This window comes from Vanacampus margaritifer, chromosome 8 (assembly GCF_051991255.1).
Source record: "Vanacampus margaritifer isolate UIUO_Vmar chromosome 8, RoL_Vmar_1.0, whole genome shotgun sequence".
NCBI classification, from domain to species: Eukaryota; Metazoa; Chordata; class Actinopteri; order Syngnathiformes; family Syngnathidae; genus Vanacampus; species Vanacampus margaritifer.
The window spans coordinates 16,061,106-16,073,050 of NC_135439.1; the positions used below are offsets into that span (position 1 = coordinate 16,061,106).

General features: G+C 39.9%; 1 protein-coding gene across 7 annotated transcripts in view; it reads left to right on the forward strand.

Moving 5' to 3' along the window:
* Nucleotides 1-2,349: 2,349 nt before the first annotated feature.
* usp48 (ubiquitin specific peptidase 48) overlaps nucleotides 2,350-11,945 on the forward strand; it is a 28,580-nt gene continuing 18,984 nt past the window's right edge. The window contains exons 1-11 of one of the 7 annotated variants that reach the window (XM_077573296.1): nucleotides 2,352-2,523; nucleotides 2,946-3,083; nucleotides 3,463-3,583; nucleotides 3,651-3,792; nucleotides 4,615-4,742; nucleotides 4,850-4,974; nucleotides 5,122-5,230; nucleotides 6,874-7,007; nucleotides 7,400-7,485; nucleotides 9,462-9,641; nucleotides 11,892-11,927. In XM_077573296.1, coding sequence (XP_077429422.1) covers nucleotides 2,950-3,083; nucleotides 3,463-3,583; nucleotides 3,651-3,792; nucleotides 4,615-4,742; nucleotides 4,850-4,974; nucleotides 5,122-5,230; nucleotides 6,874-7,007; nucleotides 7,400-7,485; nucleotides 9,462-9,641; nucleotides 11,892-11,927 — 1,195 coding nt within the window. In that variant the 5' untranslated portion in view covers nucleotides 2,352-2,523; nucleotides 2,946-2,949. Of the gene's footprint in view, nucleotides 3,084-3,462; nucleotides 3,584-3,650; nucleotides 3,793-4,614; nucleotides 4,743-4,849; nucleotides 4,975-5,121; nucleotides 5,231-6,873; nucleotides 7,008-7,399; nucleotides 7,486-9,461; nucleotides 9,642-11,891; nucleotides 11,928-11,945 lie in introns of all 7 variants that reach the window. The other 6 variants (XM_077573298.1, XM_077573295.1, XR_013295068.1 and 3 more) reach the window with 6 other exon arrangements.

The window sequence follows — 11,945 nt, forward strand, 5'->3', positions numbered from 1 at the left end:
GGGAGTTTTCCGGGCTGAAAGAAGACCGTGCTATGGAGGAATTTTCAAGAGGCTCAGGAATCATTTTTATTTTACTTTTTAGGTGAGGTGTGTAACCATAAACAAAATTTCATCCAATGATGACTACTTGCCACATATACCAACCACATTATAAAAGTCTATGTTACACAATACACATCTTCACTGCAGTTTTGATTAAAAAAAAAGTTTTAAAAAAACAAAGAAGTGGACAGATAGCAAGGTGCATGGTTTTCTTTTTTCTACCAGACGACATCTAAAAGAAACTGTTCATGCCGATGTACTTGCAAAGTTTAGTAAGTGCATACTGAAACCCCTGGCAAAAATTATGGAATCACGAGTTTCAGAGGATGTTCATACAGTTGTTCTAAAAAAAAAAAAAAAAATCAAAGAGATGACACAAACTAAAATCATTTTGAATGGCAACTTTCTGGTTTTAAGAAACACGAAAAAATAAAAATAAAAATAAAAAAAATAATAAATGAAAATGTGGTAGTCTGTAACAGTTACTTGTTTAGACCAAGAAGAGGGAAATAAATATTTAAAAAAATATATATATATTACAACACCTAGTATTTTGTTGCACCACCAAATGCAGAGCAACACAATTTTCTCAACAGACTGTCCAAGTGATTATATATATATATATATATATATATTTATATATATATATATATAATCAATTACTATTGACCAGAGGGAAAAAGAATGTGAAGCCTAATGGGGCATTGTTTTGTTGACCCATTTCTCAGATGAAAAAGATCTAAACTACGCTCAACCAAAAAGAAAAAAAAAATCCATTCCTGTCTTTCTTGAAATTGGCCATTCTTTATTCCAAATTTTTCTCTCCACGGAAGATTTAAAAAAAGACATGACTAGTACTGAGTAACAGGATATATTTTTCTTCCACTTGGTGTCACTTCAGAATTCAATTTCACTGAAAATTAATTAAAAGTGATTAAAACACACACAAAACACCGAGCCGCACTAATGTCAAGTAGAGCTGCTAAATATCATTGCTGCAAATGCCATTAGTTTGAGACCTCTGCTTCACACGACCATAATGGTTTTTCGTGCATTCAATGTTGTTTTTCGGCCCTGCCGCTTACATACATCCTGATTCTCAATATATTTTGATAATATTACAATTGTAATGTTGACAAATTTTCTTAAACTGTTGCACTATTTGCTCACACAGTGGTTCTCGTGTTGAAATTCGCCCCATCCTTGCTTGTGAAAACAGCCTTTCTGGGATGCTCATTTTTACCCTGTTTCCAATATACCTTGTTCACCTGTGTAATGTTCCAAACGGTCGTTTAAAAAAATAAAAATAAACTTTTTGTCCTTCTCCCAGATTTTTTGGAACATGCTACAGGCATCAACTCTATTAGAGATTTTTTTTATTTTAAAAACAAAACAAAACAATGTTTGTCAATTTGACCACCAAATATATTGCCTTTTTAGTGTATTTAATTGAATATAGGTTGAAATGGATTTGCAAATCATTGCATTGTGTTTTTATTTACATTTTACACAATATCCCAACTTAATCAGGAATGAGGTTTGTAGGTCTATTTGTCAAGCAGAAGTGTTGTTAATTCTACGTCACTTCTTTATTTTCTCAGGTGCATACTATCACTTCACTCTGATTCTGTTTGCTATACTTACGTACAGTTGTTGACAAACAAGTGCTTTTTTCCAGACGTGAGAATTCCACCAGTTTCAGCAAAGCGCCTAATGGCTGAGGCTGAAAGTAAAGGTCAACGCGAGGCTGCAGGGGTGTGCCAGCTATGACTATGTGTCGGCGAGCGCACAAGGAAAATGAGTGACAGCTCATCTGTCATGTCTTGTACCTGACATTGGTTGTTTTTCCTTTGGCGTGGTGGTTTCTTACGCATCAAATTAGAGGTATGTACAAGATGGGCCCAGAGAGGGTTTTTCTTTCACATATATCATTTTACTCATGTAATACTCTCCGGTCATATTAACAAATATGACAAAAGGTGATTTATTTCTCTTTAAATATTGGAAACTCCTCCTTTTGGCGCCATCAGGTTGGTAGGAGAGCGTTGGTGCATGGGCATCCTTTATCAGTGAAGTTCCTTCGACTGCCGCTGCTATGCATTTCCATAGTTTTGATTGCATATTAATAGAAATTAAGTGCAAAGTATCAAACTAACTTAAAAAAAATACATTTATAGTCCAATAGTTCTCATAAACTCAAGTTCTCATCATACTGCAGAAAAAACACCTAAATGCAAATCAGTTCAGAACAATGGGTGGCGGTATTACAATGTTACAGTCTGCAAACTGAGACGAAGAAGAACAGTACCCGCTTCCTCTTCCTCCTGTTACTAGCAACAGGACTTTTGTCTACGTCATTTGTTGACGTCGTGCCGTGCTCATTTTTAGCTAAGTGGATATAGCTTTACGAACACAAGGGCGATAAATATGAAATAAAATTCAATAAAATGTGAAGTGACACGAACCAATTGGTGAAGCAAGGTTCGATATTACTTGCCATTATCTCAAAACTCGTTAGCGTTTGCTAAAAGTTAAATGAAATACGGAGAGGTAAACAAGGTCGGGTTGGCCTATGCTGCGTTTTTAGCAAGTTAACGAGCCAATGCTAGTATAAGCAGGGTAGCTCTTACTTTTGCTATCCAGCACAATTTCCATTTACTGTGTCTGTGTATTTTTTCGACGCGACGTGGCGACTTAAATAGGCTTTTATAAAATATTAATTTATTTAGCTGGCTAAACTAGGTAGCGCCACTCAGCTGTCGAGAGTAGGCTGCTTCCGAAGTGAATACGCATTTAGCGTGTGTTAGCCGTTTGTGTTAGCTTTCAAGTAGTGTGAACATTGTCGTTACATTGCAGTTTGTCCGTGTACACATTTCATTCTTTTGGTTAACCTTAAACCCCAGGACTATGGCGCCGAGGTTACAGTTGGAGAAAGCGGCTTGGCGTTGGGTGGAATCGGTAAAACCTGAAGATATCTCCCAGGAGCATATCGAGCTAGCGTACCGCATCAGTCTTCCGGCCTGCAAGAGAGGAACCTGCAGGTACTCATTGTGATCATATTTAATAACGAGTTAAACAAAGCCTAAACATGTACGCATTTTCTTCACACGCTAGTTTACCTTTTTTGTTTTGTTTTGTTTTATGTAGAATTATCGTCTAAACGTTGCGTGTTAACTCACACAATCGTCGTATTGGACACTGTATTGCGACATATCGTCAAATGACATCCACAAACATCACGTTAACCCGTAGCAATATTCAACCATTCGTTCTTATGCTTCCGAATTAAGTTTTATACTGTGACTTGAAACTGCTTATAAACTTCTAAGCACACCGTTAGCCTGTCATACATAAATGTATGCATATGCAATTGTTCTTTGAAAAACGGTTTAAGTTTCTGTTCATGCTGTGACTTTTCAGGAGAAACTGTAAAGGCAACCCCAACTGTCTTGTTGGCATTGGTGAACAGGCGTGGCTTGGGGAGATTGATGAAAATTCTTTCCACAATATTGATGACCCAAATTCGGAGCGTAGAGATAAGGTACAATACTTGATAAGTTCAATCACTGTGCACAGTACTTTAATACTTGCTTCTGTTTTTATTACAGAACACGTTTGTTGGTTTGACCAATCTAGGAGCTACGTGTTATGTCAACACCTTCCTGCAAGTGTGGTTCCACAACCTTGAGTTGCGAAGAAGCCTCTATCAGTGCTACAATTCCCGTGCACACGAACACAACACAGAGACAGGTACAAGTTCAAATTGTTTACATTTAGTAATTGAGCTGGTTTAAAATTTGTGCTTCATTGTTTGGTTTGTTTGTGTACACCTACAAAAGCACAGCTGTATCTGACTGTTTCAGTGTGTTACAGACACTAAAGGGAAGCTTATCAAATTCAGCCCCGCCTGTTTTTATTTTTGAAAAAAATACTGTTATCATTGGGAAGTTTAAACATTCAAATTATTCTCTAACAGTCCTTTCAATTTATGCTTAGCTTAGTGCCCTTTGCATAAGCATTTGGAACTCTATCTGTCCATTCATACATACACTGTCAGCAACTGAACTTATTTGTTCATGTAAACATAGTCAGTGACTTTTGCTTTGTATTCAATTTATCCATCCATTTCCTGAACCGCTTATTCCTCACAAGGGTTGCAGGGGTGCTGGAGCCCATCCCAGCTGGCCTCGGCCAGTAGGCAGGGGTACATTTTATATCAATGGAATTGCCACTTTTATGTAGTTAACCATTCCGTTTGATGTTTTGCAACTATTTTAAGTTGATTGTTTTACTGTAAATGTTACAATTAGCACTACTGACAGTATAGTGTGATCATATAGTGCTACCCCAGTTTGAAGAAAACAAATAAAATATTTTCTATTTTTTTTTGTATATATTTATAATATATTTTATAATTTTAATGTTATTTCAGGGTTAAATGGTTACTACCATGAGATGTGCATTGTAGTATTCTCTGACATGTTCAGTAAAATACTAAAGCTATTAAGTTGTAGGTTATTTTGGGGGGGCAAAGTGCCCACACTACTCTGACATATACTTGGTCTGTTTCAGATTATGAACCTCAGTCCATTTGTGAACATCTACAATATTTGTTTGCACTACTGCAGAACAGCAACAGAAAATACATTGATCCTTCAGGGCTAGTTAAAGCTCTTGGCCTAGACACTGGGCAGCAGCAAGTAAGAGATTGTGAAACTGCCTGCCGATTTCTTTTACTATCACTTCAACAGTATGATGCCCGAGTGGAGACTCCACAGAGCACTCAAGTTATTGTTTTCTCTCTCAGGATGCCCAGGAGTTTTCAAAGCTCTTTTTGTCCTTGTTGGAGGACACGTTATCCAAGCAGAAGAACCCAACTCTGCAAAATGTCATTCAGCAACAATTCTGTGGACAGTTTTCCTATGTAACTGTGTAAGCAAACCGACCGCTCAAATGTCATTGTATTATTAAAGAAGCATCACCATAGCGTATTGCTCCCCCTGTCAGACTTCAAAGATGCATTTTATTCACATTATCAAAGAAATATTTTATAATATTGCAGTCACTGTTGCTTTCCAGCTGTGACCAATGTGGGCGATCATCTGCGCTGCCCTCGAGATTCTACGAACTCGAATTGAACATTCAAGGCCACAAGAACCTTACAGAGTGTGTGAAAGAGTTTCTGAAGGTAGGTTTAGGTCACAGTAATATAAACACAATTGAATAAGTCCTGGAAATACACATGCTTAATGTATTAGTCGATGATCGGCCTAACGCTCATAAATCTTAGTAAGACATTACAATCATTGTGTTAAAATGCATTTTAACCCCAGGAGATGGGCAATTGAAATTTGATTATGATTTCCGTTTTGGCTTCTCTCGATCTTAAAAACATAATTGAAGAAAAACGATTAATGTGCCAAATGGTTTGGTGTGTGTTCAAATTCCTGACGTGAACGTTGCCTGAATGCACCATATTGCTTGTACAGCGAACATATGATGTGCGTGTGATTCTACTTTTCTTTAGAGTGCGCTAACCTGTTTAACATTTGCTCCCAATAACGCATAAATACATTCTATTTTAAATATTACCGTGCTCCCAAAGACGTATTTATAAGTTTTTTAAATATTTTTTATGCTCAAGCATACAGTAGGCTTTGATGCAGCCTCTGAACTGAAGAGAATGGTTAAAGCAATGGTAATTATTTTTAAAAAACGGCCAACAGGTGGCAGCAGAGTATAAGAAATCAACCACGACCATGTTGCAAAAAGCTCTTTCCCCACTGTTTTACACAAATTTGTGAATAATGGTGAAACTTAGCTATATTCTAATGCCAATTGCTGCAAAACGGAAACAGATAGAAATATGTTTTTATAGCAATCGAACACAATATTCTGTGGGCCTTGCAAACTCAGTCAAAATCCAGTAAAACAGCCGGAAGCAAAGGGGGTTGCTTCAGTGAAAATGGCTGGGAGTGACTGAGTTGATGACTCTCCAGTTGGAGTCAAAGTGCTTTATTAATACTTTATTAATAAAGTTGAGTAGACGGTCTGAGACGAGGTGACGTGAGAACCCCAGTAGCGTATTTTTCCGACCGAATCGGCACATGTGAATAAGCCTGGTTTGTTAAAATGTGATCAGCATGGCAAGTGTGTTAGGCTGTCAGCATCAAAGTAAGCAGTCACCTTTCTAAAGTATTCAAATATTCAAATAATAATAAAAATATATTAAACATTTTTAAAAATTTAACAAATTACATTTATATACAGTATATACTATTATGCCGATAAAGATGATTTAGATTTAGGATTTATGTTCATATGTTCAATAAAATTCCTAAAATTCCAAATAAATAAATAACGAAGTTGACTGAGGGCTGCTTCTCATGAATATCTTCCAGGAGAGCCTCTGAAATTTACTCACAGTGTGGTGCCAATATGGGATGCATGAGTGCGTGCGCCTGTGCCGTGCATTACCAGACACAGAGGGAGTTGAAATGTGCAAATGGCGCGGTGCTGCTCGGCGGGGTTGTGGCAAAGAGGGGAACTATAGTACAGTACTGCACCGTAATGTATGATGTGGTGCACACTTAAAAATATGAACTTGCGAGCGAAATATGGCAATTATGGACATCAGTCAGCCCTTGTTTGTATCTACGAATGTTCGTAAGTCGGATGTTCGTAACTCGAGGACTAGCCTACCTCTACTGAGATAAGTTGGTGTAATGAAAATTCGTTCATTTGACCAAATTTATATCTTTTAACCGTTTATGCCATTTATTCTGCCCGCCACAAGAACCAGCATTAACTATGCTTGTCTCAACTTTTCAGGATGAGAAACTAGATGGAGACAACTGCTACTTCTGTGAAAGCTGTCAAAGTAAACACAGCGCTACCCGCAGAATCAGACTGCACAGTCTCCCTCCCACCCTCAACCTGCAACTAATGCGCTTTGTCTTTGACAGGTTTGTCACAGTTCATCTCTTAACATAACATCAGAAAATTAAAGGTGCGTTGCAGACCTCAAAATGTTAATGTTAAAGATTTTTCTGCCCAGATGAGTACAAAGAGCCTTGACTTTCTAACTGCAAGTGCACCTATCAGCTTGTATCTTCCCTTCAGTTCAGAGCATTTTTGGCGAACACTCCACAGTATCTTGGGGGGGGGGGGTGAGGCACCATGCACAAGTTTGACACAGAAGTCGCAGTTAACGCTTTAGGCCAGAGGTGACAGTCAGAAGTAAAAAAGTGACAACCTTTGCAATGCACCTTTAAGCAGTGATTAAAGCACAAATCAATGTCTAGATGAAAAATCATAACAAATAATTAGTTACCATCTTCTGTGATGTAATCTCTAGACAAACAGGCCACAAGAAGAAACTCAACACCTACATCAGTTTCCCCGAGCAACTGGACATGGCACCATTTTTTGAAGTTACAAAAGGTATTACCAGTTTTAATCTTTATGACAGTTCTGTGCCTGTGTCAGATATGTGTGGTTACATAAGGATAAATACTTGACTACATACTTAATGAATGGATGAAGTAGGATTTTCTTGACATTTATCAGAAACTGCCATTGTTCACTAGCTGTCTGGCCCTGTGTGAAAATGTACTTCCCCCCTAAACCTATGCCGCTTTTCCATTAGACCGGTTCCACACCAAGTCGGTCCCAGATATTCGTGGGTCCATGTGACTTTTTTGGGGCCGAAAGGTTCAATTGAACCGCCTTTTAGAACCATCTCGGAGGTGGTTCTGCAGCGCCGGTCGTCTGGGGCCGAGTGGGGCCTTGTCGTCACTGTTATCCAATTGGCCGACGGCGATGCAGCAAGCAATTCGTGGCACACGCCCATTTCCTCATTTTACACGAGCGAGGCAAGAGTCGCCCTGCGGCCTTCGCAGGTCATAAAAATACAGTATATACAATAAATATAATAATGTCTTATAACGACGCTGAATTGTATTTACAATTTAATATGTACTTGTGGATGGATTTTTAATGATTGTGGTTAAAAAAAAATTGCGAGTGCGAGCCCTGTTGCTCCCCCGTTCATTGTGATGGCTCCTGCCTCAGGGATCCGCCTTGGGGTTGACGGGTTTGGTGGCCTCCGGAGGGCTTCAGACGCCGGACGAGCCGTTGATTTGGAGAGGCGGCCAGTTAAATGAATGTGCGCTGGCGACGAGCTTCGCGAGCTGGTTGTGAAATCATGATTGAATATTTAATTCATGGTGGTCCAAATGAATTTGTAAATATGGTTCATTCAATGTTGCTGTAAAATGCAAAATGTTTGTACTGTATATTGTGTACTTTTGTTTTAACGCTGGCCAGACGGTGCATGGCAGTCTCGCTGGTTTAAACACGGAAATAGCTTTTTCATCTTTGTATGAAAGCTTCTGTGCATTTAATGGGCTGTACTTTGCGACATCGCCACATTATGCAACGGAAATTAATATTTTGAATCCCAGCAAAAAGAGTAGCCGCGAATTGCCACTCGTCAAAAGTTACGGCAGAGCTGCACACTGCGCGTGTGCAAACTTGGACACTTCAAATGATCCCGCTCCCATCCCGCCACGCGCCTGTTGTAATGGAATTGCAATGGAGGCCGTCTGGTGTGGTGCCGTGCCAGTTGGGTCTAGTGGAAAAGCGGCTCTTGTGACTGGTTGAGCCACCTTGAGGAGCAACAAATAAAATCAAGCGTTTACTATAATTGTGAATGAATCTTTTAAATCTCTGGAGATATGTTGGCCCACTCTTTCTTTACAGCATTGGTCCCCAATCACTAGTTGGGTGATTATATGATTGAGAATCAAAATATTACCTGACCAGCTGTGGGCTGTAAGGATATTTACTTGATTAGATGCAGTGGAAATGTGCGTGACAGCAGACAATTGGAGTCCAGCTTTTCCATATAACTTCAGCTTGCAAGCTGAAGTAATCAGAATCCGCCAATAAATGAGAGAAGTAGCAGTAAACAGTAATAGTACCATTGGGCGAACATGCAGCTGATGAGCAGCCATGACGTGCCATTATCTTCCGAGGATGAAGCAATTTTGACAAGAGCTGTCCCTTACCATTGTTTGTGTGGCGGTATCTACAGAGCGATTAAATCAAGCCGTTGTGCAAGGGATGTTGATATTCCCCAGTTTCTTTAATATTTAATACAGATGCTTTAAAGATGGTAGAAAAAGCTCTATGAGAAAAAAAAATGTGACAATTACATTGGGACAAAAATAATCATCACCCGACGTCTGAGTGACTCCACACTTTTGAACTGTAGTGTATATGTGTGTGTATTTTTGTGAAAACTTAAGTTATGGACTACATTTTGATTCTTGATTGTTTTATTTTATTTAAATTTTGTATGTGGATTGTCCAAATACTTCTGGACCAAACTGAATGTGTTCTGGTTGCTTTTCTAGATCAGAAGTGCGTGTATGAACTGAGTGCAGTGCTGATTCATCGTGGCATCAGTGCCTACTCAGGACATTATATTGCCCATGTGAAAGATGCTCATACCAGCGACTGGTACAAATTCAATGATGAAGAAATTGAAAGGATGGAAGGCAAAAAGCTGCAGTTGGGTACAGAAGACGATATTGGTAAGCAACTTGTGGTGTAACAAATCACAAATTCACAATTCGGATCGGACCACGAATTTGAGTCATGGATCGAATCGTTTTCTTGGATAAGAAAAAAAATAAAATAAAATCAGATAAATATAACTTTATCTTCATTTATTTTATAAAATGTTTTTGTCCATTAAATAAAAAGAAAACATATATCAACTCAAAATGTCTAATATGGTCGTTAGGATTTAGGAGCACAACTTTAATTGCAATATAAGGCAAGATACATTCTTATTTTATAAATGCTCCATGCATAAAATAAAATGGTATCTTGCCTTAATTTATATTGCACTTATAATGTACTTAAATTTTGAGTTGACTGTTGTTGTTTTTTTAAGTGTCTTATGAGTGAAGACAAAGTTCTATTTATCTTTTTTGAATTTATATATAATAATTAAAAAAAAACTCGAACTGCATTTTATGGCTCATTTCCTTTGTTTAAAAATGGAGAGTGAATTACAAATTAATCTAGGTCCACAATACCAGAATTGAAAACAAAGTAAAGAAAGCAAGCCAAGCAACAGCTGTCGAAATACTGTTGGCAGCCAGGCAGGCACTCGTTGCTAATGCTAACAGCTCAAGGTCTACGTGGCGGCCATTTCGGCCTGCCATATTGCAGTGGATGGCAAATCTGTGGGTTGCCATAGACTAGTTCTCCTTCGTCAGGGGTGCCCTTTGCCTTCGTTCTAGGAACCCACCTCCAGTCCCCGTATGAGACCTTCGTCTGGTGCTTGACGCACTGTGTACGTCCCTTTTCGAGCCGTTGCCCGAAGGGGAACTTCGCTGGCTGTCTTGCAAGACGGCATTTCTACTTGCGATAGCATCCGCTAAGCGGGTGGGGGAGCTCCACGCCCTATCTGTTAGCCTCGAATGCCTTCGTTGGCATCCCAACGGGGCAGGGGTCACATTGTGGCCAAAAGCTGCTTTTCTGCTCAAAGTTTTGTCTGGCTCTCAAGCCAAGCACCCTATTCGTCTCGCTCGTTTTGCTCCGCCGTCGGCGGATGGGGATGACGCTCCAGGTCTGTGTCCTGTGACGGAGCTACGTCATGTTTCCGTACATCCACCCAGCTTTTTGTGTCATACGACGGCCCGAATAAAGGAGATGCTGTGTCCAAGCAACGCCTCTCTCATTGGATCGGGGAGGTGATTCAGCAGTCATATCGGGTCTCTGGTCGTCCCCCTCCTCCTGGGTTGCGCAGTCACTCCACCAGGAATGTGTACCTCATGGGCAGTTCTGAAAGGTGTGTTCTTGGAGGACGTCTGTGCGGCGGCATCCTGGTCGTCGCCTTGCACGTTCTCCAGGTTTTACAGTTTGGATGTCACCTCTTCTCATCCACTGAATGTGGTTCACGGTCCTGCGGAGGCCCCTCTGTGAGGTAGAGTTTCCCGGGTCTTCGTGACATCGCTGGTATTCGGCGTTCCGTGCTGTTTCAGCACAGCCACCTGGCGGTTGGGACGGACAAAATAGAACAACAGTTACGTATGCAACTACGGTTCTATTAGTTCCGAACGACTCATAGCCCTTGTGTTGATTCGCGTGAGAAGATTCTGAGAGACTCGGTTCCGGCTTCGATCCCCTTTTGTACATGAGGATCACGTCAGCCGGAACTCTGGAAATCTCTTTTTATGATTTCTTTCTCGAGTGTCGCCGCCTGCGCGTGGGGGATTTCCGTGATGTTTCAGCACCGCCACCTGGCATTCGTTAGGAACTCATAGAACCATAGTTACATACGTAACTGTCGTTTCTTAGTGTCATGAATTAGCGGTTAAATATACTTTCGGGATGGTATTATGATGATGGTAGAAAATATGTAATTTCAGTAATGTAAGCCGAAACGTCGAAAAATGAAAGTCAAGCTTGTCGCTACGTAGAGCGACTTCAAAGTAAAAACCCACCAAGACTATGATATTGGTATAAATGTATTATTTGGTAAGCTTGATTGTGAAGTTAGCCTTTGCGTAGGCGGTGTGTGGCGTTGAGTAAGTTTGCAGCTTCCTTGACATATCTGAATGACAGAGTGGGGCAGAAAGGACTTGTTTTACTCCTAGTTGTCAAAATGCTCCCATATATGCAACTTATATGATATATGAGGGTTTTCAACGTCCTCTACTGCTATTATTCTTAATGTGGACTGTTTATGTTTTTTTTTCTTCACCAACCAATCCGCGTATCATGTGCGGCCCGAACTGTGGTGCTTGATCCTTTTGGATCACGGATCTAAGATGATCTGTTGCACCACCATAAGCAACATAACACGGGTACATCAAATCATAGCA